The following is a 27,136-nucleotide window of genomic DNA, read 5'->3' as shown; positions in this document are numbered from 1 at the left end:
GATTTGGTCAGACTCTGAAGATGAGATGACACTAAATTCCCAAACTGTCATCACCACTGAGCAGCTTTTCAGTCGGCAGCTGAGACAGAAGAACAGCTGAACAACCTGGAATCAGCCAGAAATGAACCCAACACCATTCGCCAAACTAAATGGGCTGTAAGATGCTTTACAGACTGGCTGGAACAAAACAACATTAATACTGATCTGGCAAAAACTGACAAAACTGAGCTGAACTTGATATTGCGGCAGTTTTATGGCTCAGTCTGTACTTCAGAAGGTGAGGCTTACAGCAGACTGTGCAGCGAGTGGGCGGAGCTCGTTACTCTGACGTAGCAACGAACTGCTCGTTAAGGAACTATAATGTGGTGAAGGAACTGCGAACATTAAAAGATATTAAACGCCGCGGCCCAGTTTATTAATTTCTTACTTTATGCTAAGGTGACACTGCAAGTCCCATAGAGACTGAATACAATAGCTCCCTGAAATTAGCATTATCGTAGCAGTGCTAAACAGACACTAACAAAAGTGAAAGTTTCCACATTAAATTCTGCTTTATTATGCATTTAATGAAATATATGACAAAAAAATAAATAAGTTCATAAACCCATTGCTTTACTACTTTGTCGTTGGTCACATCTCCAACTTTGAAGCTTTTAACTTGAGAACAAAAGAACCCAAAAAACAGAAGAAAACTTACAAATTCAGTTCCTGTGCTGATAGACGCTGGATGTACTAAGAGGTTCCACTGCAGGAGCCGTATAACAGAACCTTTCTATCTTTTTGTCCTTAAGATCTGGGAGGTCAAAATAACACAAGACTTTTGCACTTCAAGTTGTTTTTGTTTTTGTTGCATTGTTTTACCCAGGTATTTTAGGCTGCTCTACCCATCTCCGCTTAACCCCTTAAAATCTCAGGCTCATTACATACTAAGGCTTATTATTTAGTACCTACAGGGACTGAAACAGGTGTTAAAACAGTACATTATTTCAGAAATTAAAGCAACTACTGAACTTCTTTACAGCGTGTACAGTCTGAGAAACACATCATGAGCTCTCTGTCTCTGAGCTAAAGCCCTGCTATTAATTATGTATCATATGTTAAGTAATCTAATCTCTGGGCTCTATAAATGGACTGTGTTTATTCAGAGACAGCATATGCTATCAGGGCCGAGCTGCAGATGAGGATGGAGATAATCTAATCTTCTCCGTCCGGCTCTGCTGGCTAACGAAAGCATGCGGTATCGAGCCTCTCAGGGTATCTGTGTCACTGCAGTTGTTCCCTGCGTGGTTTAGTCTGTCAGCACGTACAGTATTGCCATAAGAGAGATTAATATGAAAATACTTCTCCAGCATATGCTGAACTAATCACAGAGGCTCCGTTGTTCAGAGACGGGGGCTATTCATCATTCATGCGAGAGTGGGCTCCCCGTACGATCAGCGGGGTTCAATTAAAACTCCTGCTCTGTCTGTTCACGTCCAGAGCTCGTTTAACACCACAGTTTATTTAACACTGTTGATTTTGTTGTGTGGTACTGTATATGTGGGGTAATGTATATGTGAACAGGGCGGGGGATTAGCTTTTGTTTTGGAGCCTCAGAGGGAAGAATGATAAACACAATATGCAAAGTTTGGGAAGAATATTAAATGCAAATGTAAACCACAAATAAACAGACGAGCTGGAATAAAGTAATGATTAGGAGGAGATAGAGAGATCTCTTAGATCAGAGAGGGAGAGAGGGAGGAGGGAAGATGAAGAGAGGAGAGAGAGAGGGAGAGAATGATGGGTAGCTAAAGATAAAAGGATAGAGGAAAAAAGATATATAGGCAGAGAGAGAGAGAGAGAGGGAGGGAGAGAGATAGAGATAAACAACAGAGAGAGAGACAGAGACGAAAGAAAGAGAGAGAAAGTGGGGGAGATAGAAATTAAAAGAGAGAGAGATAAGAGATAAAGAAAAAGATAAATCAATAGTTAAAGACAGAAATATGGTAGAAATAGGAAGGGATACATAAATACAGAGAGAGAGAAAGTAGAAGGAAAGAAAGAAAGAATGGAAAAAAAAGAGAAAGGGGAGAGAGAGAGAGAGAGACAGACAGAGAGAGACAGAGACGGACAGACAGACCGAGAGAGAGAGAGAGAGAGAGAGCGCTTTTGAAAATTTTATAGGCTACTTTGGGTTAAATGAACTCCAACAGCACTGCTGTGTCTGATCCACTCGTACCAGCACAACACACACTAACACACCACCACCACGTCAGTGTTACTGCAGTGCTGAGAATGATCCACCACCCAAATAGTACCTGCTCTGTGAGGGTCCATGGGTGTCCTGACCACTGAAGAACAGGGTAAAAGGGGGCTAACAAAGTATCAGAGAAACAGATGGACTACAGTCTGTAACTGTAGAACTACAGAGTGAAACTATACGGTCAGTGGAGCTGATAAAGTGGACAGTGAGTGTAGAAACAAGGAGGTGGTTTTAGTGCTACAGCTGATGGTGTGTTATGTAAATGTTTTTGCAGCTTAATTTCCATATATGGTCTGTATTGGCCAAGAAGTGTATAATGTGTTTTGAAAATTTAACATTGTTTACATAAAAAGCTAGAACTCATTTTCCATTATATGGGTCCACAAAATCATCAGTTCTGTTGAAGTTATGAGGCTGATGGGTTCAGTGTTGCACCACAGAGTGTTGCACCAAACGACAAACCATACATTAAATCTTAGTTATAGGCAGTAATGTCCTGTAGCCCTCTGGGGTCCACGAGCTCCACATCAAATTCTCTGTCTCTATATCTGTGTGGAGTTTGCATGTTCTCCCCGTGTCTGCATGGGTTTCCTCCGGGTACTCCGGTTTCCTCCCACAGTCCAAAGGGTGTATCCTGCCTTCTGCCCAATGATAGCTGGGATAGGCTCCAGCTCCCCACCACGACCCAGAAGGATAAGCAATTCAGAAATCCAGTTCAAACACTCAGAAATCCAGTTCAAGCTCAGAAATCCAGTTCAAACACTTCCTGAATCTGTAGAGTCGCCCTTTCCATTCTATCTTATCACGAGATCATACGAGACTCACATCCGGAGTTATGAGCCTATGAAGAGGGGCTGAGATACACGTCATCTGCCTCTCACTGTGTGAAACTGACCAATGGACACTCAGGAGATCACTAAGGACTGACCATCACGCCGGAAACCCTTCACTCTTCATTCAGTCCACATCGGAGACTCATGTGAAACGGCGTGCAGAGAGTTTACAGCTGCTGAAGCTGCTGCAGCGGGTTTGGAAAGTAGTGATGAAGATAACGGAGCATTTAGATATGAAACATATGAGGATCATGTTATATGAAGAGCCTTTAGAGGAGAGTTTAAGAAGAGATGAACAGATCAAGAAAATGACCTCAGATTCTAGAGGGTTAACCTAAACAAACATAAGGTCAGCTTTGATCTGTTCTACATCATCATTAAAGCTGCACTTATAAATAATGAGAATTTCTCTGTTTTCTGTCTCAAAGAGCTGAAACAGGAAGCGAAGCGTGACCATCAGTACTTTACATTCAAGATTAATGAGAACCTTTGTTCTTAACAAATGAGCCAAAGCCTAACTGAGCTAATTACGGTCTCCCCTAATTAAGCTGATTATGCAAATCAGGTAGAGTAAATTGTTTGAAAGGAAACGTGGAAGGTGTGGCCTGCAGCTGAACTGATGCATCACCCCAATCACGTCAGTCTGAGAGAGTCACTCTGATTATATCTCTGCATCTGATTCTTATTTCTAGAGTGAAATATCTTAAAGAGAAACATGAATTGTGTCATTTTCTCTATGCAGTGTAAAATGATGCACTTTCTCATTGCCATTGCCTCTTGTCTCCTCTAGGGGGCCATTTTCCTGCCTGGCAACAGAGTCATGGAGCACCCCAGCAACGGAGAGGAGGCGGGAAAGTTTCTGTTCGAGGTCATTCCAGGTAAGAGGAACACGGCAGCTTCCTCAGCTCATTCAGGAGGGAGAGAAGCTCCCCCTGCATACGGAATGAAGACTGAGATGACAGAAAAGGGTATTTTTGGCCTGGAGCGCCGGCGCCTCCGCAGGAGATACTGAGGCATTTGTTGACAAGGTTTAAAAAAGTGTTGTGTTGTTGTTGTTGTTGCTGGAAACTGATTCAAAACAGACTGAAATGTTTACTCAGATCTGTCGGTTCCACCGCGGTGATTGTGGTTATCTTGACTTTGACTTTTTGTCAAAGTGAGAACCTGAAATTTCTGATATGAAACCCTGTTTTACACACATACAGAGAGAGATACACCTATGGGGAGGTTCTCCTTTTGAGCCTAGGTTACCCTCAGTCACTTCTCTTCATGCTCTTAGGGACTTTTGGTTCCTCATAGTAGGTTTGGTTCCTCATGCTTTTAGGGAGTTTTGGTTCCTCAGAGTCGGCTTGGTTCCTCATGCTCTTAGGGACGTTTGGTTCCTCATAGTAGGTTTGGTTGCTCAAGCTTTTAGGGAGTTTTGGCTCCTCATAGTAGGTTTGGTTCCTCATGCTCTGGAAGTTTTGGTTCCTCAGAGTACGTTTGATTCCTCATGCTCTTAGGGAGTTTTGGCTCCTCATTGCAGGTTTGGTTCCTCACACTCTTAGGGAGTTTTCAGTTTGGAGTCTTGGTTCCTTACTGTGGTTCTTCTTCATGTCCTTTGGTAGCTTTTTAGTTTGGAGTACTGGTTCCTCACTGTGGTTCTTCTTCATGCCTTTAAGAGGGTTCTCCTTTTGAGTCTTGGTATCTCAGTGATTCTCCCTTCTGCTTTTACAGAGTTTGAATTTTTGAATTCTTTCCTTTTGATTTTTGTTTGTTTTGTTTCTTTTTTTTTTTCCACATGGTCAGTTACGCTGAACTGAATAAGAGAAAAATACACACTATGCTGTTTGATGTTCTGCTGTTTCCTGAGTGGTCACTCATTGCCTCCATCGCTCGCTCTCTCTCTCTCTCTCTCTCTCTCTCTCTCTCTCTCTCTCTCTCTCTCTCTCTCTCTCTCTCTCTCTCTCTCTCTCTCTCGATCCTTGCGGTTATTTTGACGGAGGAAATGGGTTTTTCTCTGGTGGGTGAAGCACAGATGTTCCACTTTTGCCCAAAGTAACAACAAAGTGATGAATCAGTCGGAGTCGAGGACCACTGCACCACCAACAGCACTGTCCCAAAAAAAGCATCTCCTTTTTCTGCAATTTTAGTTTTCTACATAATTCAAACACAGCAGCTTTATGTTGTGCACAAAATTCATGATCATTGTACGACAGAGAGGCTTCAAAATGACTTGGAATAAAATCACGTTGCATTAAGCTACATTAAAGTGAAGAATGTTTTTACCCTCTCCTGTAAAGTCTCCGTTTTGGACATGCTCGTTTTCTTCAGACTGCAGTGATGTGCTTTATTACAGACTTTGGTCAAAAGGATAATCAAGCTGATTATAGATCAAATCTGCTACTCAGACTTTGGGCCTCTGTAACAGTGTGGAGTCTGATAGTCTGTTTACATGCAGAGATTTTCATAATCCGACTGAATTCATTCTGATTACAGATTAAGACTGAGGTGTTTATCATGCTCTACTCAACAACCTGATCAAAATCTCAGTTTACAAGCTCACTACAAGTAATCTGATCCAAAATTACACGCATGTGTAGCGAACCGCTTAGTGTAGACGTTACCGTGACAACCAGCATCACATGAGTCCAGTCAGAGAGAGACGAGCAGCAGTGTTATGCTGTGTTTCGGAGCCTTAGACGCCAAACCTCTCGTTGAATTCCAGACTCAGTATTGTACAACAAAATTAAGAGTGCAGAGCGCCTCCTGCCTGTCTCCACCTTAACCCCATGTTTTTGTTACTCAGCCAATGTTTGCGGGTGTGGTGGACCCACCGCGTTATTAGGTTTTTAAATCAATTCAGCCATAACCATTTCTGTGAAAATACCAGATGTTTACTTTATCCCAATTACAAGCAATAAAGACAGCATATATGGTTAATATTTACCATTTACCTCTTAGTTCATATCTATAAACAATAGTGCGATCTGTTTTGTGTCATAGGAAAAATCTATATCAGCATTGGTGGAAAAACATGTTTATTTTGACCAAATCTAAATGAAGCAATGCTGGGAATATAAACACATTTATATTAGTATGAAAAACATCAGCACCATTGAACAGATACAGTATCTACATCAGTCGACACAGCAAACCAGCCTACTGAACACAGTCTACTCACGCCAGCCTATACAACACAGAGTTTTACTGTTTTACTGTGTGTGTGTTTCATATGTGTTTCTTTCAAATGATGCATGTTTGCTGTGTCCTTCTGTCCATCTTGGGTCCAAACACCTTACAGCACTTCTGTTGCTACTGGCTGCAACTTAGAATGATGAAAATTTCTCTCTCTCTCTCTTTCTCACACACACACACACACACACACACACACACACACACACACACACACACACACACACACTGTAGTTGGTCAAGGTAAGAAAGTCAGACGTAATGTCCTGGCCATGTTTACCAAAGAACCCCTGAAGAACCATCTTTCTGCAAGAATGAGAACAGGAACTGGACTTATAGCAAAAACACACCATGAACAAACTAAACAACAGGAGTTGGAGTCTGTTTATTTGAATCCGCCTGACAGTCAGTGATGTGCTCTGCATGTTGTCTGGCTGGTTCTCCACATCCTGCTCTGAAGGTCGTGATGGAGATATGAGAGGTTTACCGTCGCCGCTGCCTCTGCAGGACTACTTTACATGTTCCTGTCAGTTTATTCTGGAGCCTCTGTGAAAGAACCTTCCAGAAGAGTGTGTTTCCCAGGCAGGCAGCAGTGTGTGGGAGCAAGAGGAGAGGAACAGAGGAGAAGCTGGAGCTCCACAGCTGAGCGTCTAAAGGACAAACTAGCTTTATACACAGAGAGCAGCGTGTGAGAGTGTACAGTGTACAGTGATATCAGACTTGGAGACACAGATACAGTGTTATCATACGTAGCATACTGGACTAGTTAGTGGTACTAAAATTGCACTCTCTCTCTCACTCTCTCTCTCTCTCTCTCTCTCTCTCTCTCTCTCTCTCTCTGTTTGTTCTCTCTCTTTGTCCCTGTCTGAAATCAAATCAATATGGTTACATATGTGTGTATATATACGTGTGTGTGTGTGTATATATATATGTATGTATGTATGTAGCTGTTGTCGGAAGAAAACATCATATCTCTAAAATGGTAACATTGCAGGAGAAGAAAAAACCTACTTTACTTGTAATGCAAGTCAATATATATAATATATATATATATTGTGTGTGTGTGTGTATGCTTTATACTACCTCTGTTTCCATCCTCTGTTTGTTTGTCTATGTATTTTTCTGTTTTGAATTTTTATATTTTCTACTGTTTCTGTTTACTTGTCATTTAGTTTCTCATACTTTGATATTTCATAGATTTTCATATTCTCTCTCTTGCGCTCTCTCTCTCTGGCATGACAGGATATGGGAGCTATGTTGCCAAAGCTGTTCAATATAAAACACACGTTAAATTGAATTATCATTAGAACATAAATGAATAAAAAAGTTCATAAGGATAAATAATTAAAACAAAGCTATAAAGTTTAAGGTATAAACATGGTCGGTCGGTCGGTCTCTCTCTCTCTCTCTCTCTCTCTCTCTCTCTCTCTCTCTCTCTCTCTCTCTCTCTCTCTGCGAGTGGTGAACTCTCAGGGCCTTCTAGACTTAATAATTTCTGAGAAGTGAACAGTGTATTTGTATAGTATAGTGTATATCGTGTCTATATCGTATAGTATATTGTGTATATAGTGTCATTTTATTTCACTGTTATATATAATCATCATGCTTGTTCCATTTAAACTCTGTCAGTGTGTAATCCTCATATTTCATTGTTCAGTTTTTGTTGGAAACAAAAGGGTTAAGTTTTTTGAAACACCCACCAGAAATTTGTCCAATCAGGATTGTCCTCTCTGTGGTATCCAGGTAGATACAGCTGAGCTGCTCTGTCATTGGTTAGGACTTCAGTAGCTGGACTGAAGGCCTTACACACTTGATTAACTACCAACACAATTAGGAAGTGACAGAGAAACCAACCAATCAGTCAATCCTGGTTAGTTATTAGGAATGTAAAACAGTGGCGGCAGCTCTATTTCAGAGCGCTTTACTGGAAGAGTCACTGTAACACTGATACACACAAGATCAGATAGATGATAATGACTGTTTCACACTTCAGATAACACAGAAATTACACTCTTAAAAAGATTTTGCTTCAAGAGCTCTTTAGTAAAGACAATAGTTCTATACAGAACCACAAACACTCAAAGAACCATTTTGATGCTTAAATTGCTCATTCAGACTGATGCAGCGTGTTCTGTATCGGACCTTTTTGAAAAGGGTTTTTATATAACACCAAAAAGGATCCTTCTGCTGTTATAAGCTTGATACCATAACAGCAGCAGAACACATTTTGGTGCTATATAGGATCATGAACACATTCTTCATCCATCTATAGACCGATCTCGCCATGCAGAGTTGTTGTTTTTGGTTCTTTACTAAAGAACCCTTGAAGAACCATATTTTTTAAAGAGTGTATACAACAGAAGAACTGTTTAGAGCTATGTAGAACCATATACAGCACATTCTCCATCAGTCTGAAGAACCATTTCACCATGCAATGAACCATTTAAGCATGCAGAGAGTTTTCTTGGTTCTCTATAGAACTGTTGTCTTTGAAGAACCGTCTTTCAGTGCAACATTGTCTTAGCAGTGTTTTGTTTCTGGTTTTTGACCATGTTTTGACCTTCAGCTCTAATTCCCTCTCCGAGCTCACAGTCTTGTTCTCCTTCCTCCAACTCTGATGCTCTCCATCGCGTATCACGTATCTCCTGCTTGCTTTCATCTGCATCTGTCAATACAGCGACGCGATGCTCGTCTGTCCTTCGAGTCAGTCGATACAGTGTAAGCGAGCGCTGTGGCTTCAGCCTTGAAGTTCAGATTACTTCAGGAGCTGGAACAAACGGAGGTCTTTGTCCTGTGAAAGTCAAACAGCACACTGCCCTTTTGTCTCGCGGAGCTGCAGACTTGCAGACCATTGCTTGGTTTGATTCGGGCTGCATTAACTCTGCTACGTTCACGGGGATTCAGTGGTCATGTGGACCAGATCTCTCCCTCTGCTCTGCTTTATTAGGCCTCAGCTTCACCTGATCTTATAATGAAGGAGGTGCGTTGAGTTGGGCTGTATGATATGATGTGTTATTCAATCTACTGAACGTCCTTTAGATATTCAGCCGCTGGGTTTGACAGTAAATGTCACACAGCGTCACTGACTGACCTCATTACTTCACCGTCACACTCCTGCTGACATGTTTACCTGGTGTTTAAAAAGTCCTTATCACTAAAATGATAACTTTTCATGAGGAGGAGTTTTTTCTAAAGTAATTTTGGACCATTTGCATTAATTCCTTGTGAAATGATATTATATATATTATCATCGTTGTCCAAAGAAAAACAAGTATCTCCAAAATAGTAACTTTCATTCATTCATTCATTCATCATCTTTAACTGTTTAGTCCAGATCGGGTCGCGGTAGCAGTTGGGAGAGCAGAGAATCCCAGATGACCCTGTCCCCCACAACTTTCTCCAGCTCATTCTGGGGACCCCAAGCCACTCCCAGGCCAATTTGGAGATATAATTCCTGCAGTGGGTCCTAGGACGACCCCGGGGTCTCGTCCCAGTAGGCCGTGCCTGGTACACCCCCACCAGGAGGCGTCCAGGGGGCATCCAGATCAGACGCCTGACCCACCTCAACTGGCTCCTCTCAATGCCAAGGAGTTGCGGCTCTGCTCCGAGCTCCTCCCGGATGGCCGAGCTCCTCACCCTATCAAATAGAGTGTAGCCCACCACCCTGTGAAGAGGCTCAGTTCTGCCTCTTGTATCCTCGATCTCATTCTTTTGGTCATTACCCAAAGCTCATGACCACAGATGAGGGTCGAGATGTAGACTGACTAGTAAACAGAGAGCTCTGCCTTGTGGCTCAGCTCCCTCTTCACCACTACAGTCTGGTACAGTGACCGCATTACTGCTGCCGCCTGTCCCAGCCTGCGGCCGACCTCACCATCCCTCTTCCCATCACTCGTGAACAAGACCGCGAGATACTTAAACTCCTCCACCTGGGGCAGCTCCTCTCCCCTTACCCATGCCATCCTTTACTTTAACTAACTTTACAGGAGAGGACAAAAACGCTCTTACCTTTCAATGAAAGTGAATGTAAAGAGATTTTATTCCAAGTGATTTTAGAGCATTTTGATATATATAAAAATATTGATATTAGATTTAGTTATTGAGGATTCTGGGTAATTTTCTGTTAACTTTAAATGGCCAAGGCCTGCCAGTGGGCCCAAAATGTTATTACACACTTCTATAATCTAAGAATAGCTCAGTCAGTTTGCATTGAAGCCCCTGTAGTTACTGAATAATAAGACAGAGATTTTAAGGGGTTAAAAATGAACTACTTGTACTTAATGGCTGTCCTGGAAATTAAATTAATAAAGGGTGGTCTCTGACTTTTGCACAGCACTGTGTAATTTTATATTATGTATTATTATGTATAGCTGCTTACATATGGAACACACACATGTGGTATGAAACATATTGCTGTACAGAACTACATGTAGAAACACTTTCTCCCTTTCTGTTTGGAGACCCAGCAGCTGATGGTAACCTGGCACGGCATCGTCCTGCAGTGACTCACACACACTGTTAGAGAGTCTTTCGTGTGTGTGTGTGTGTGTGTGTGTGTGTGTGCTTCTGTCTCTATCAGCACACCACCAGGTGAGAGAGTATGTCCCAGAAAGCAGAGGAAACTGTGCTTTGGCCTTCTGGAAACACTGAAAGCCTCCCACTGGCCTGTCAGGAGGCCATGAAGAACTGTAGCCATTGTTCTACAGTTCACTCCTGGAGGAGAGTGTAGGAGGGACGTTCAGTGGAATAAATTCACGTCTCCGTATGCTTTTACAGTCAGTGGTTTCTGGTTCTGAGAACAGGACACATGTGGAGAGATTTCCAAAATAACATTGAAGAGATTTTCAGTTTTACAAGGTTTTCCTGCAAAACTATGAGTGTTTCCAGGACGTGTTTAAGGCAGAGTAGATGATCTCAGTCTTATTACAGACCAAGGCTTATTATTCAGTAACTACAGGGACTTCAGTGTAAATTGGTTGAGCTATTCTTAGATTATAGAAGTGTGTATTAAAGCTTCGGGCCCACCGGTGTTAAGGGGTTAAATGGAATTACATCTTTTTTTACATTTTGGTCATTAAATTTGATTATTCGGTACAAAATATGGGAAATTTCATATTTTAATTAAGAATGTTAAGCAAGGTCAGTTTTGGTCACATATTTTAAATACAGCCTCTGAAGATCTTTCCATCCAATTAACAAACATTTCAAACTCCAAACGTTTCAAACTCCATCATTCTCCAACAAACACCAACATTGTGAACGTAATAACTTCATAAGTTATTGAAGCTGTATGTCTCAGAGTTTCTGTCTCCTCAGTAACTCCTCCCTCTCATGATTATTTGTTGTCTATGTGTGTGTGTGTCTGTGTTTGTCTGTGTGTGTTTGTCTGTGTGTGTGTGTGTGTGTGTGTGTGTGTGTGTTGCTCTCACTGCAGAGTCTTGCTAGTTTATTAGCATTCTGTGGTCCTCCTGTTTCCACATTGCTGTTTTTCCTGGTTCCTCTGTTTGCCCTCTTCCCAAAACACCTTGCCTGTTTGTTTGTTTACGGTTATGGATTCTCACCTGATTACCCCACACACCTGTGTGTTGACCCCTGCTGCCCATTACTGACCACAATTACAGGAAAACCTCAAATAAAAACAAACAGTGCCTCCATCTCCCCCATTCAGGCTCCCATTCATCACTGTACGGTTAATTTCATATTCTGTTCCAAACATTGTCTCTTAAAACCAAACAAATACCATCAAACCTCAGAGTTTTCAATAAAAACAACATAGTCCACCAAACACCATCATTATATCTAGGGAAGGAACTGAAAAGTGCTTGAGCCAAAGTAATTGAGGAAAAGGCCTGGCATCAAAGGTGGGGATGGGTGGGCTTAGCCAACCGCCAAAAGCCAGCAGGAGACAGTCGATCAAATGAGGACAGAATACTTTTTAAACTGCTTTTATTAAGATAACTAGTGTTTTCATTGTAAAATGGCCAATCAAATCATTATGCTCGGTCTTATTTTTTCAGCCATCCAATCACTGCTTAGAAATCCTTGCTATCTGTCATTGCCTCAAGCATTCACTTCCTTGTAAATGTGCCAGTGTTTGAACTTGAAGCTTAGCTGTGGTCCAAAGACGTACCTGTCGGATCTGAAAAAGTGAGATTTATGTCGTTTCCTACTCATCCAGAGTCAAAAGTGAATTTTAACAAAGATAACGGTCATCACTGGCCTGCCAAGTTACCAGAGGTGGGTAGAGTAGCCTAAATCAATACTCAAGTGACTCAAGTACTGATACTTGGGTAAAATGATGACACAAGTAAAAGTACTTTCAAATAAAACAGCAGGACAAAGACTACTTTAAATACTGAGTAACTTGAGTAGCAGTGGAATTCTTAGTAAATCCAGCATCTATCAGCACAGAAACTAACGTTTGTACAACTCATATACATATATACATATTTCTCTTTTTTCTCTTCTCTGTCCTGGTCTAAAATTAAATGCTCAAGCTCCAAAGTCAGAGATGTAACCAATCACAGAGCAGTACTGACATTGTCACCAACAAAACAGGATGAAATTAAACACAAAAAAGGAATTAGCAACTAAAGATGAATAGCTGAAATGTAGCTGAGTAAAAACTAAATACTTTTACTTAATAATATACTTAAGTAAAAGTGAAGCTATTGATTTGAAAGTGCTCAGGACAGTTCAAATCCATCAGTGCTTTACTTATGTACATGTACGTGAGTAAATGTAAGCCACCTCTGGGACCTACAGTGCTGTTTTTCTAGAAAAGCTCAGATGGGCTGTGTCAAAAAGTCAAAGCAAATACCTACTTCAATGAGTCATCAAAGGTAAGACATAAATGGTCTGTAAACGTTACTCATGCCTGCTGTGCCTGTATGCTTTAGCCTAGGATGGCTAAGTTTAGGTTATTAGGTTTGTGGTTTTTCCTCCTCTTTGTACATCTCAGTCATCTGATTTTGACTCAGTTATGTCGTCTTCATTTGGAAAAGGTTGTGTCTGTCATAAGAAGATGCTGTTTTCAAATCAAATCAAATCAGATTTATTGTCACATCACAAGAGTACAGGGACACAGGTGAGTGAAAAACTTGAGTGCGAGTTCCACAAATTATGCAGAGAACAGTATTTACACATAGATAAACAAAACTATAGATAGGATAGAAGAATAGATAAAACCAATTTAACTAAAATATATACATATAATCTTACACAATAACTTAAAAATAATAATATTGCACCGAGACATATAATATTGCACTGGGAATGTAGGGTGGGTGTAATCAACTATATACTATATATAGTAATGGATATTACAATGCTATGTGGATGTGCAAATAATCACACTAGGTGTGGAGGTAGAAGATGGTACAGTAGGTGGCAGAGTATTTAGTAAAGTGCAAGGTACAGGAAGTTAAGTGGAAGCGCAGGGGGAGAGTATTGTCTTTGGATAGGTATTCAAAGTCCAGCTATGCAAGTAAAGTGCGGGAGTACAGTGGGTGCACGTACGTGTAATGGGAAGGGTTGGGCTGGGCAGAGCAGTGATTACTGGCTGTTCAATAGCCTGGTTGCATGGGGGAAGAAGCTGTCTTTGAGCCGACTGGTTCTGGCTTTTAAGCTTCTGAGCCTCCTACCACTCGGCAGCTGAGAGAACAGACAGTGACTAGGATGGGAGGGGTCCTTCATAATCCTTCTGGATTTCCTGGATTTTCCTTCTGGATTTTTTACAGTCCAGGGCGCTGTTGGTTAATGAAGTGAAGTGTTGGTTGTGTTTATGGCTGGTTGAAATATGTAGGGCGATCACTGGTCTCATGTCGGCAACAGGCTGTAGGCTGATGTTATGATGTTGTGGGACACAGCATGTTTCAAAATGTTATATATCACCATGACCTGCCCACTTTTTAACAGGCCTACTCAAAAATGTAATTCTGCCTACACCACTGGACAGACCATCCCACAGAGTGGTTCTGGTGCCAGAGCTGATGAAGGAGAACACACTAGAGACTGCACTTTTTAAAAAGGGTTCTTCAAGGGTTCTTTAGCAAAGACAGTAGTTCTAAATAGAACCATGAACATTCAAAGAACCATTTAAATGATTAAATGGTTCTTTGCATGGTAAAATGTTTCTTCAGATTAATAGAGAATGTGTTGTATATTGTTCTATATAGCACCAAAAGGTTTTTGGTGCTATGCAGAACCCTTTTTAAAACATTATATATGCAGTTTGGAGAACACTGATGTTACAGAGCTGGACCCAAGTTAATCTTTAGCCTAAAAAGGTTTTCAGCAGGGAACACATTCTTTAAAAAGAGGGTTCTTTAGTAAAGACAATGGTTCTATAGAACCCTGACCAGCCAAAGAACGATTTGCATGCATAACTGGTTCTTTGCATGGTGAAATTGTTCTTCAGATTGATGGATAATGTGGTGCTGTGTATGATTCTATATAGAACCTTTTTGAAAAGGGTTCTATATAGCACCAAAAAGAGTTCTGCTATTGTTATAATGTCAAGCTTGCATACAATAGCAATAGCTCTTTTTTTGGTGCTACATAGAACAATATACAACACATTCTCCATCAATCTGAAGAACGATTTCACCATGCAAAGAACCATTTAAGCATGCAAATGGTTCCTTCAGTGTTCATCATGATCTTACTAAAGAACCCTTGAAGAACCATCAACCAACAAGTGCACACAGGTAACAGCACATCAACACCAGAACACTGTCTGTGTTGTGCTTATTTAGTTGTTTTGTTGTTTGTTTTTGAGGTTCTTCTGCTCGGGATCTAAGCGGTGCTTGAAGTGATTAAGGCTAAATCACCTTCTCATCCCGGGGCTCATTGAAAACACCCTCCCGAGATCACGTGCGGTCAAGGACATGCAAGGATCTATTAATTAGGTCTTTATTTTCTCACCCATGTCTGACCGGCATGATAAAGCCGATCAGACAGGAAGGACGGCAGCTGAGACTTTAATCAGCTCCTTCTTCTGTGTCCGCAGAAGTTCTTCTCTGCTCATTATGAATGGCTCCATCTGTTGTTCCTGGCAGATTTGGAGCAGACTGGGAGCCTAGGCTGTTTGTCAGGACTCTACTTGAACAGGACTTGATTAAAAGCCTGGGATCAGATGGCCATCAGGATTTTGGTCATGCCAAGTGCTGGAGATCTAATTTTGACATGTCAGCATTTGGTTTTCTCATGTTCCACTGCGTTGACTGAACTGCAAGTACTAAAGAAACGCTCCAACAGATATCAAAATCATGAAACTTTAAATATTTTACTGTCCCACATTTGCATGTGTGTGTAATGTTGAGACTCTCCTCCATTCATATTTAATACAGTCTCCTCATCTCTCAGCACCTCTTGGGTTTTCTAGATAAGTAGAACTTATCTCTTGCTGCAGAGAATTTGCTCACTGCACTTTACATTGATTTTGTGTTTGGTTGTCTCTCCGTAGCGACTCATATATTTAATAATTTATCAGAACGGCGTGGAAAAGTAGCACATCTCCAACTTTTTTTTCCTCCTCTGAAGTTCCTGTGTTTGTGTGTTTGAGCTGGTCCATCTGCTCCTCCAGTCTGACAGTTTGTGATGCAGCAGACCCCCATCACGCACAAATCTGCACCCACACAGCGAATAATCACCCGAGTGGGCTACCAAATGTCTAAATTAAATATCAGCTCTGTTTTCGCTGTGTGTGACAGCACACTGACAGAATATCAAGCCTCATATTTCAAAACAGAAGCACAGAGTTGGCAGCACGATTACATAACTAAACAACATTCAGCGCAGAGCAGGTTTACTCCACTGCTTTGTTAGAAGTTGACCTCAACTTGTCACAAACTGCCTCCGCTGCCTTGTTCTTCACGCAGTCTGAAGTGAATCTCCAGTTTCCATAGGTCTCCTGTTCGCCATTTACTATCAGTGATGCAATGAAGCACAATCAGTCTTCAAATAAAACCATCCTGCTTCATTAGACATCATTCTCCCAATAACACCATCATTCTCCATCAACATTATTCTCCGTCAAACACTATCAACTGTTGTTTTCCAACAGTCATTCTCCATCAAACATCTATGTCCTCCACCAAAAGCCATCGGTGTCCACCATACACTGTCATTCTCCAACAAACACCATCATTCACCAACAAGCACCATCTTTCTCCCCAAACACCATCAGTCTACCCCAAACACCATCAGTCTCCCCCAAACACCATCATTCACCAACAAGCACCATCTTTCTCCCCCAAACACCATCAGTCTACCCCAAACACCATCAGTCTCCCCCAAACACCATCATTGTCCACCAAACACTGTCACTCTCCCCCAAACACCATCATTCTCCCCCAAACACCATCACTCTCCAACAAACACCAACATTTTTCAGCAGACACCAATATTCTCCATCAGCTCCATCACTCTCTATCAAACACCATGATTCTCCATCAACACTATCATTCTCCAGCAAACACCAGCATTCTCTGAGAATCACCATTACTCTCTATGTAAAACCATCTTTTAACAACAAACATCATCCCTTTCCAACATTCTCCATCAAACACAACCATTCTCCAACACCATTAGTCTCCATCAAACACCAACATTCTTTATAATACTATGTCATTCTCCAGCTAATACCACCACTCTCCTACAAATACCAACATTCTTCATTAAACTCCATCATCCTCCCACAAACATGGACATTATCCACCAGGGGTGGTGAACAATGATGATGTTTGATGGAGGATGTTGGTGTTTGATGGAGAACATTGGAGCTCTGGGCTTTTCTGGTCATTGTAGAAGGGATAAGGTGAGAAGATCAAATGGTCAGACTCTTAGTTTTGTCCAGATATCACCAGTCTATCTGCATGGGTTGCCGTGGTAACGGCTTAGGCATCATTAACTACGTAGCTACGCTCGTGATGTGGATTTCAATCGCGGATGCAGGAGAGATGGAGGAGCATCATCTCCCCTCCAAACTCCTCAGAACTCTCATCATCATCATGAATCTTTGGAGCTCTTCTTCAGTCCCAGCACTTCATCACTCTGGATTTGACATCGCCGCTGTTTGTCGTGTTGCGAATGACAAAAAAGACGCTTTGAAATCCGATTTGAGCGTCCAGAGCATCCAGACTGAGATGCATCTGGAAAAATCTGATTGGAGTCACACTTCAAACTGCCTACAAATGTGGTTTGGATCCGATTTGCAAAAATCAGATTTCATGTGTTTTTTGCTGTCCAGACTATCAAAAGTCAATCTGGATACAATCTGGATATGACAGATCCAGAACAGTGGACGCCTAAGGCCTTGTTCAGACTGCCAGCCCAAATCTGATGTTTGTCATATCCAGATTGTGTCCAGATTGATTTTCGATAGTCTGGACAGCAAAAAAAATCAGATTTTTGTTAATTGGATCCAAACCACATTTGTAGGCAGTTTGAAATGCAACCCAGTCAGATTTTTCCAGATGCATCTCAGTCTGGACGCTCTGGACACTCAAATCGGATTTCAAAGTGTCTTTTTCGTCACTCCCAACACGACAAACAGCGATGAGTCAAATCCAGTGTGATGAAGTGCTGGGATTGAAGAAGAGCTCCAAAGATTCGTGATGATGATGAGAGTTCTGAGGAGTTTGGAGGGGAGATGATGCTCCTCCATCTCTCCTGCATCTGCATTTCAAATCCACGTCACCAGCGTAGCTACGTAGTTACTGGCACCTGTGTCGTTACCACAGCAACCCAGATAGACTGGTGATGTCTGGACACACATATCTGATCTGACCACATGTAAATAACTGCACGGACAGTTGACTCAAAAGATCTGAGAAACAAATCTGATTTACCTGCAGTCTGAACGTGGCCTAAGAATGTGTGGAGTATCCAGCTCAACAGCAGGAGCAGCTCGTGTTATTTAGATGTTGGAGGAAGCCTGAACGCTGTGAGGGGGAACAAAAACGATGTGTATGTAGAGGAGAGACCCTGCAGAGTGAGGGAAAGAGCAGACGGCTGCATCTTACTGCTGCAGTCCTGCAGAGTCCTGCGTCCAGCTCATTAACGCAGGTTTAATGGACTCATTCACTGGCTTCATTATGAATCACAGCGGTTTCACCTTTTTAGTGAAGGCTTTTTATAAACAGAGTGACAAGAGGCTCATTCTCTCCTTCCCCTCTCTCTCTCTCTCTCTCTCTGTGTTTCTCAGTGTGTCTCGCCCGACCTTTCACTTTACTTCCTCTGCTTTCTTCCCATATATATATATATATATATATATATATATATATATATATATATATATATATATATATATATATATATATATATTCCAAATGTATGTAGAGAATTATGTAGGAATGTAGGAAACCTGGGTGTGAAAATAGTGGAAAATCTGAAATAATAAGTTTTCTTCGGGGACTATTTTGCCTCACAGCGCCCTGCATGTATCCCTCCACCATGAATGGAGGCAGTGAATTCATAACCATTTCATGTAGGAACTTTCTGTGAGGGAGCTTTTAGAGGTGGACGTCTGGTTCCTATCACCACCACTGTGAACAATTCTGACTCGGTAAGTTTCTCTAGAACGGAGTGTTTCACACCAAACCACTCTGAACCACTCTGTTCACATCTTAAGCATTTTATTGTGTAGAATTTTTGAAAAATCAGTGGAGTTCCCCTTTAAGCCATTTCCCACTATAAAGCAAAAAATGGTCCTTTTTCAGCAGAGTGGGTTTTCTTTCTTTCTCATGTCCATAAAGGAAATATCTCTCTCTCTCTCTCTCTCTCTCTCTCTCTCTCTCTCTCTCTCTCTCTCTCTCTCTCTCTCTCTCTCTCTCTCGTACTACAGTGAATCTTTAGGTCAGGAGCTCTGTAGATTTCCGAGGCTGGTGATTTTATGTAGCTGGTTAATGTGTGACAGGCCTCTAAAGGGGAAAAGAGGGAGAAGAAAGGAAGGAAGGAGGTCCGGCTTTAGAGAGAGAGGGCGGAGAACGTTGCCAATGTCAAACTCAGGGTCAGCTAAAAGCACAGGACTGCTGTTCATTATTCCGGAACCCTGCTGACCCCCGACTTCCTACCCAATCAAAGGGAAACTGATAATATATCAGAAAACACACAGTGCTACTGATTTTCAGCTTTACACAGGTGCGTAGCTAGAACGTTTAGAACGTGGTGGCCACGTTAGACCTAAAGATTGTCCTGGGGCAACGTGCTGCTAGAAAAAATAGCACTACACTCTTAAAAAAGATGGTTCTTTAGGAACATCAGTGGTTCTACAGAACTGTGAACGTTTAACCAGCCATTTGCAAGCTCAAATGGTTCTCTGCATGGTGAAATGGTTCTTCAGAATGACAGAGAATGTGTTGGATATGGTTCTCTATAGTACCAAAAAGGGTTCTGCTATTGTTACCATCTTGGCATCAACAATAGCAGAACGCTTTTTGGTGCTATATAGAACCATACACACCACATTCTCCATCAATTTAAAGAAAGATTTGACCATGCAAAGAACCATTTAAGCATGCAAGTAGTTCCTTGAGTATTCACAGTTCTATAGAACCATTGTCTTAACTAAAGAACCCTTGAAGAACCATCTTTTTTAAGAATGTGTTCCCTGCTGAAAAGCCTTTTTTGTTTAAGCTAAAGGTTAATTTGCCTTAAAAAGATGGTTCTTCAAGGGTTCTTCAGTAAAGAAAATGGTTCTATATAGATCTATGAACACTCAAAGAACCCTTTGTGTGACTAAAGGGTTCTTTGCATGATGAAATCGTTCTTCAGACTGATGAAGAATGTGCCATAGATGGTTCTATATTGCACTCAAAACGGTTCTGATATTGTGTCGATGTTAAGCTTATAATAGAAGAACCCTTTTGGGTGCTATGTAGGACCACATACAACACGTTCTCCATCAATGTGAAGAATGATTTTACCATGCAAAGAACCATTTAAGCATGCAAGTGGTTCTTTGAGTATTCACGGTTCTATAGAACCATTGTCTTAACTAAAGAACCGTTGAAGAACCGTGTTTCTTAACATGCTGCCTGTAATGAGTCAAATCAGAGACACAAGTAAAGAAACCTGGACTGTGCTGGACGTTCCTGTCTCATTCACGTCAGGCTCTGTTCCTCATTAACTGAGAACACTTAATTAATCACTGCTGTGCTTAACGGAGGCTCCTGAGGCCTGTAGAGAACCGCAGATGGTCAGAGGGCTCCGTCTGAAGACCACTGTAAGACCACTCACCGCTTCCAACACTCAGATCAGAGAGGAGATTCAGATCTGCGTATCTGCTCTAATCCTGCAGATTAACCACACACACCTGAACACAGCGCTGTCTCTCTCACACACACACACACACACACACACACACACACACACACAGCTGTCACTCACAGCTGGCTCCGTCTCCTGTGTGAGGGTGAGATGTTACAGTTCTGATCAGAGAACAGCAGAAAGAGTCGTTCAGTCTGACTCCTGTTTACACTACATGGCCAAAAGTTTACAGACACCTCCCCATCCTACATCTCTCATAAATGAAGGACAAATAAATAAATAAATAAAATTCATACAATGACAAGAATAGGAAGAATAACAACAATAAAATGTATAAAATAATATCTGAAATAAAAACAGGACCATAACAGAATGATAAGCTCAATAAAATGTTTTCAGCTGCTTTTTAAAGCTGGTTACAGATGATGCCTGATGAATATTAGTTGTAAATTGGTTCCAGATTTTTCCAAAAATGGTGCTTCTCCGGTCTTTCTATGCTCTATCCTCGGAACTCAAAACAAATAGGCGCGTACAGTAGTAAAGTGATAAAGTTACATTTAAAAAGGAAATTTATGTATGTAGTTTGTGTTTGTTTGCTCAGAAAAATGCTAATATTAGAATAAATAAAACTAGCATTAATACAAGTAGTAGTGATTTTATGTACATCAGTGTGCTCATTTCTCTCCTCGTAGCAGTCCAGCATTATTTGTACTTATTATCTAATATCAGGTTCGGTCAATCAATAATTCATCATGTTAAATCAAATGTGCTGCTGACAGGAGGAGAAATACGGAACCAAACTTTGTTCTCCAATCTAGTTTAAAAGATATCGACTACTTTTTTTAAAACAAACAAGAAATTCTTGTTACTTTGTACTGTGCACACTTAGAAAAGATGGTTCTTTACTAAGGAAAATGGTTCTGTGTAGAATGGCTCTATAAAGCTATTGTTACAAGCTTGTATTGCAACAATAGCAGAACTCTTTTTGGTGCTGTATAGAGCCCTTTTCAAAAAGGTTCTATATAGAACCATCCACAGCACACTCTCCTTCAATCTGAAGAACGATTTCACCATGAAAAGAACCATTTAATCATGCAAAAAGTTCTTTGAGTGTTCATGGTTCTATATAGAACCATTTCTTTTCTAAAGAACCATTGAAGAACTATTTTTTTTAGAACTGATGTTTTTTTTTTTTGCACTTATTTTATTGATATGTGTAATTTCTACAGGCACAAACACACTTATTACCCAGATAAATGGTCTTAAATAAAGTGTTTAGGTGACTTTTTCACAGTACTGCATGCAGGTGTATTAAACTTTGTGACATCACAAAAACACTGGATCCAAAACAGGCTCTGTTTGCAACTTAGGTCCCATATATATGGTGTATGCACTATGGAGTGAATACATTAACTGTGTTTATATATGAAAAAATGAGAAGGATTTACACTGGTAGCTCTATCACTCCAGAGAACAGTTCCACTGCTCCACAGCCCAGTGCTGGGGGGGCTTTATACGCCTCTAGCCCACGCTGGGCACTGGACATGGTGACCTAGTGCATCCCGTACTATTGGTCAGTGATTCTCTATGAAGAATCTACATCTGGACACTTTATCTGAGAGGATTTAATGCCTATAATCATTTTAATGTCCTGCTTTTACAGCTTCCTTTCACTGTGAACATAAAGGTCTACAGCCCGGCTGTATTATTAGATTTAAGAGCAAAGCTTAATATCATTTCCAAGGTCGTAATGTGGTGGGTTGATGTAACCTTACTTAACCTAATTAACCCCAAATGTCCCTGCATCAGCAGTCAGAGCCATTCAGAGAGTACTAAGCCACATACAGGTCTGTCTGAAGTGACCTTCTAGACTCTTGAAGGTTCCTCAGGAGAGAGGAGGAGATATTTCATCATGATCTGAATTTGAAAACGTTCTTGTTGTGTTTGCAGTCTTCTGTCGGGGTTTCTGTCCTTTGTTGCCAAAACAAAGTACTATTTTTTTCCATCTCAGTATTGCTTTGCATGCAAACACATGAATTATTAAGGTTGTTATGTGTAGCCTTATTTTGCCAGTAATCAGAGTATATTGTTGTGCATGTAAGTGCGCTCAGTAGGTTTCTAAGCAAAGTGAATTGAGTTGTCATCAAGTTTTAAGAGTACATTGTGTAGATGCCCTCATCTCCTCAATGGAACAGATCCTCTTAGTTGGATGGTCACTCCTCCCACCTGCCTTATTTAAAGGTTCTGTAGGATGTAAAACTGTATGTTCATTGGAATAGTTGAGTTCAGTACATGGAACTGAGACACTGTGAACCCCAAACTCTGCTGTCTCCTCCTTCAGATACAGATCCTGCATTTGTAGAAGAGGCAGTAAAAGGCGCCGATTCCAAAATCCTGAACTGTTATGTAACAGTCTGGACTCATTAATATTTATGCCCTAAATTTACATACACCGGCCCACGTTCTAGTCCAGCGAAACAACAACAACAACAGAGCAGCAGCAATGAAAAAGGCCGACTGAGTGCAGAAATGCAGCTCCAGGCTGTGAAGGAACATCAACACTTTTCATTCCCTTCACAAGAACCGAACTGTCAGCTGAAGATCATCTTTAATCCAGGCTGAAGGGCTTCCTGTTCACAGCTTCTTCATCGAATGTTCCACCTTAAATGCTGCAGCTTGTACAGATGCCAGAATGTAACTGCAGCACCATTTAAGGTGGAGCTGAAAATTCTCAAACCAAGCTGTTGAACAGGAACTTCAGCTCCCGCATCTCTAACAGGATCCCGACAGCTTTAACTCAGAGCTGTTAGCTTCTCTGCTCATTTCACTCCAGAGAGTTTCTCAAAGCTCAGACAACATCGAGCAGCTTCGCTCAGCGTTTGACCCTGAAGAGACGCAGCTCCACCTTTATTAGCACCACAACCCCAACAGCAGCCTGTAAGCAGCCCTGCTGAGAGACTTCATCACTGTCTGATGAAGCTGATCATCTAAACTGAGAGCTTAATAGTAAAATAACAGCTTTAATTCACTTTCAGTAACTAGCATAGCTAACAGAACAGTATGAGGAGCTGATTTACACAGAGGTTCATTTTATTTCCTGTGTTTATTTTCACATGTTGCTTCTGTGTGAGCCGTCGCAAAGCCTCACTGCAAACCAGCCAATCAGAGCAGAGCTCATCAGATTATTCATGAGTCCCAAAAAAGGGCAGCTCGTTTTATTCTAGGGCCAAATCACAGGACTGTAACTGGGCGTGTAAAACCGCATCTGGGCATTTTTCACCCTGACCAAAATCACATACCTTCTATGCAGACATTAGAGAACAGTTTAAAATTCTGAATAAACGCATTCTGCACTGCAAAATGAGTGCACTTTACAGGAAAGGCCAGAGCGGACTCTACCTGCTAAGGAGACTGAGGTCGTTTGGAGTGCAGGGGGCGCTCCTGAGGACCTTCTTCGACGCCGTGGTGGCATCTTTTATGGAGTGGTCTGCTGCGGTAGCAGCATCTCAACCGCAGGCCAGAAGAGACTTGACAGACTCATAAAGAGGCACTCTGGCAGCACTGGGCAGCTCCTTCAGTGAGCGGCTGCTTCACCCCAAGTGTGTGAAGGAGGCTCTCGGAGGTCCTTCCTGCTGCTGTTAGACTGTACAACCAGCACTGCTCCCAGTAGAACCTCCTCCACCCCCCATCAGACCTCACACACCTACAGAACATACACTGTGGAATTCACTGTGTTCAGTCATTAAAAATGTTAATGACTTCATTTGTTAATTCTCTTCTTGTTACTCTTTTCTTGGGTGCCTTGCTATCACTTTCTGCTGGAGCACTGGGAATTCCCCCACTGTGGGACTCATAAAGGATTATCTTATCTTATTCAGTGGCAGCTTTAACAAGAAACGAAACCATGGAACAGATGAAGCGTGTTAAGGTTTGGATGAAGCCTGTTTAAAAGGATACATCATCTCTGACAAATACCCTGCCACAGATGTACAGACAGTAAACAGCTGTTTACTCTGAGAAGAGCTCACCACTCTTTCATTATTACTGATAGCTCCTCTCTCTGGTGGAGTTCAGAAGCCTCCTCTGATCCTCTGCTTTCCAATAATAGCTGTTAGTGGTTGGTGTTAGAAACAAAATCATAAAAGGCATTTTGTACCTGCCTTGGCCAGAAAACTGCTCAGTCCACTCTGACGTGGCACGAATACAGACAGAATGGACGGTATTGATGTCTGCATGTGTCTCTGCACGCCAAAGATGTTCTGTCAGCCTCGTTCTCCTCCGCTCCGAGAGGACCACGCGCTGCTTTTTGAGTTCTTGTTTCCTTCATTTGCTTCTCATGCAGCATGTAGCGGTTGGTCTCCAAGCTGGAGAGACAGAGGCTATTCCTGTCATCGATATAATCGGATGTTTTGTGGAGATGACATTTGAGGACTTGTTTTGGATCTGACTTTGGTCGAGCTTTCGCCCAAAAAGATCCCCGGGCGGCCAGAAAGAATGCAGCCAGTCATTCCTCTCGGTTTGGGGGTGCCAGGGCGATGGCTGCGCTTCCCCGGCATCCACTTCCTCTCCAAGTGGCTGGAAAACAAGAGAGCGCAGAAAGGCCAGCAGTATAAAGCAGCTCAAAGAGGAGCGGGTGGAGAAGGAGGGGAACAAAAGCCAACAAACAAATTCCACGCCGCTAAATCTGGCCTACGAGCTGCTCATGCACACAGAGGAGCTCGGCAAGAGCGGGAGGACCATCTGGGTGTTTTTGGCCTCAGAGAGAGAGAGAGGGAGAGAGAGAGAGAGCGCACAACCCTCTATTGTTGCTGTCCCAGCTCCTGTCTGGAGACTGGACTGGGTCCAGGCGTGTGCGGGAGCCAGAAACCTTGTGAAGGGGTTCACCTTGGGTGTGAAACAGGCCGAATTCATATTCATTCCTTCTGCCTTCTGAATAAAACCCTAATAAAAGCAGATCCTGAATAAAGAAAAGCTCTTCAGAAGGAATTTGGGGTCGTATGTATGAAAGCGCACATAGAATTCTCACTAAAGCGATGCGTACATGGACAGTCATAGACACAGGTTTAGACAGCCTCAGTCAAATTACACATAGTTGTTGATTTTCTTAAGGTAAAATAAGTTACAGAGAACACATTTAAGCTGTTTTCACTCTACACTTTAACTTCACTTTAACTACAAATTAACGTCCGTGCTTCATTTATTGCCCCCAAGCAGAGTCAGTCAGTGGTGGAGTAGAGACACCTGATGTTATTAACAACGATGACTAAAGACACAGGATTTCAGCCGCCCCCAAATTCGATAAGATCTCTTCTCCAAAATCCATTTGAGAGGAGAACTTTGGAGGAGAAACTATGCGTGAAAGAGCTTGGCCCAGATACACCCGGCATAAAATCACACAACAGGCCAGCGGAAAAGGTAAACGTAGGCGTGAGGCCTCTCCCGTAATTGGTACAGCAGAAAGGCTTGGCCAGCTGGATGCAGCTATGTAAACGCATTATTTTGCTTCCACCCCTAGAATAATTTTCACCACTGCTAATATTTCAAATTATGAGATTACTGTACGAATATTATAAGATTGTTATTATTTCTAGAGTTTTTGTACTTGTTTTAATTAATTTAATCTAATAAACGTGTCGTATTCAGTTATTATTTGTTTTAAGCATTATTTCTTGAAGTAAGCGAAATTATCTGGAATATGTTGTAAATAAAATGATCTGCTAAAGGAATAAGACACTTTCGCCAGATTAAATTACTTAAAACAAGTCAAATTTATTAGAAATAAGTTGAATAATCCTATAATATTCTCATTTTGAGAAATACTGGATAAATTGACTGCATTTAAGATGTTTTACTTGTTAAGATATCACTGTTTGTGATCTAGTTCGTTTGCTAATGTCTGAATCAGAGTTTAGGTTGTGCTGATGTATCTTTTTCGTTTGCATCAGTTATTTTTACTCTGCCGCGACTAAAGTGCTCCAATTTACACACAAGTGTTCGTTAACTGGTCAGTAACTCTGCTGGGATGCCAGAGTTCTGCTACTCTCACACTGACCACCATTTGAGCCCAAAAAACCCAACTTGGCACAAAAATAGAGAGGCTTAATGTCTCTGTGCATCACTGTCAAAGCTTATAAACCTTACTCAGTATCTGCTTCTTTATGATGGGTTTGTCGATTTGAATGCAACCAAGGACGGTTGGTCTGTGCAGCACCAGGGATCTGGACACAGAACTGAGCGTTTAACCTGTGTGACCTGTAGCTAATGATATGGAAACAGGGCCATATGCTGCATGCAGAGAGAACGACAGCGCTGACACTGCTATGTTTACTTTCCACACAGACACAGGATGTTTTCTGTCCAATCAGCAGCAACTAAGACACCTTTTAACCCTGACAATAGAATAGAATGACAATAGAATAGATGTTAGATGTTGAACATTGCTGTGAGGATTTGATTGAGCATTAGTGAGGTCAGGTGCTGATGTTGGATGGTCAGTTCTGGGTCACTCCAACTCATCCCAAAGGTACTGGATGGAGCTCCATCACTCCAGAGAACACAGTTCCACTGCTCCACAGCCCAATGCTGGGGGGCTTTATACCCCTCTAGCCCACGCTGG

The 27,136-nt window shown here is 41.7% G+C and overlaps 1 protein-coding gene across 1 annotated transcript in view; it reads left to right on the top strand.

Annotated features, from left to right (window-relative positions):
- Positions 1 to 27,136, top strand: part of arhgap24 (Rho GTPase activating protein 24) — a 216,678-nt gene that overhangs the window by 74,951 nt on the left and 114,591 nt on the right. Inside the window, exon 3 of the mRNA XM_036587719.1 lies at positions 3,866 to 3,953. Within this exon, the coding sequence (XP_036443612.1) occupies positions 3,866 to 3,953 (88 nt within the window). The remainder of the gene's footprint in view (positions 1 to 3,865; positions 3,954 to 27,136) is intronic.

The sequence above is a fragment of the Colossoma macropomum genome, unplaced genomic scaffold, assembly GCF_904425465.1.
Source record: "Colossoma macropomum unplaced genomic scaffold, Colossoma_macropomum, whole genome shotgun sequence".
Lineage (NCBI taxonomy): Eukaryota > Metazoa > Chordata > Actinopteri > Characiformes > Serrasalmidae > Colossoma > Colossoma macropomum.
This window is presented reverse-complemented; position numbering and strand designations above follow the sequence as displayed.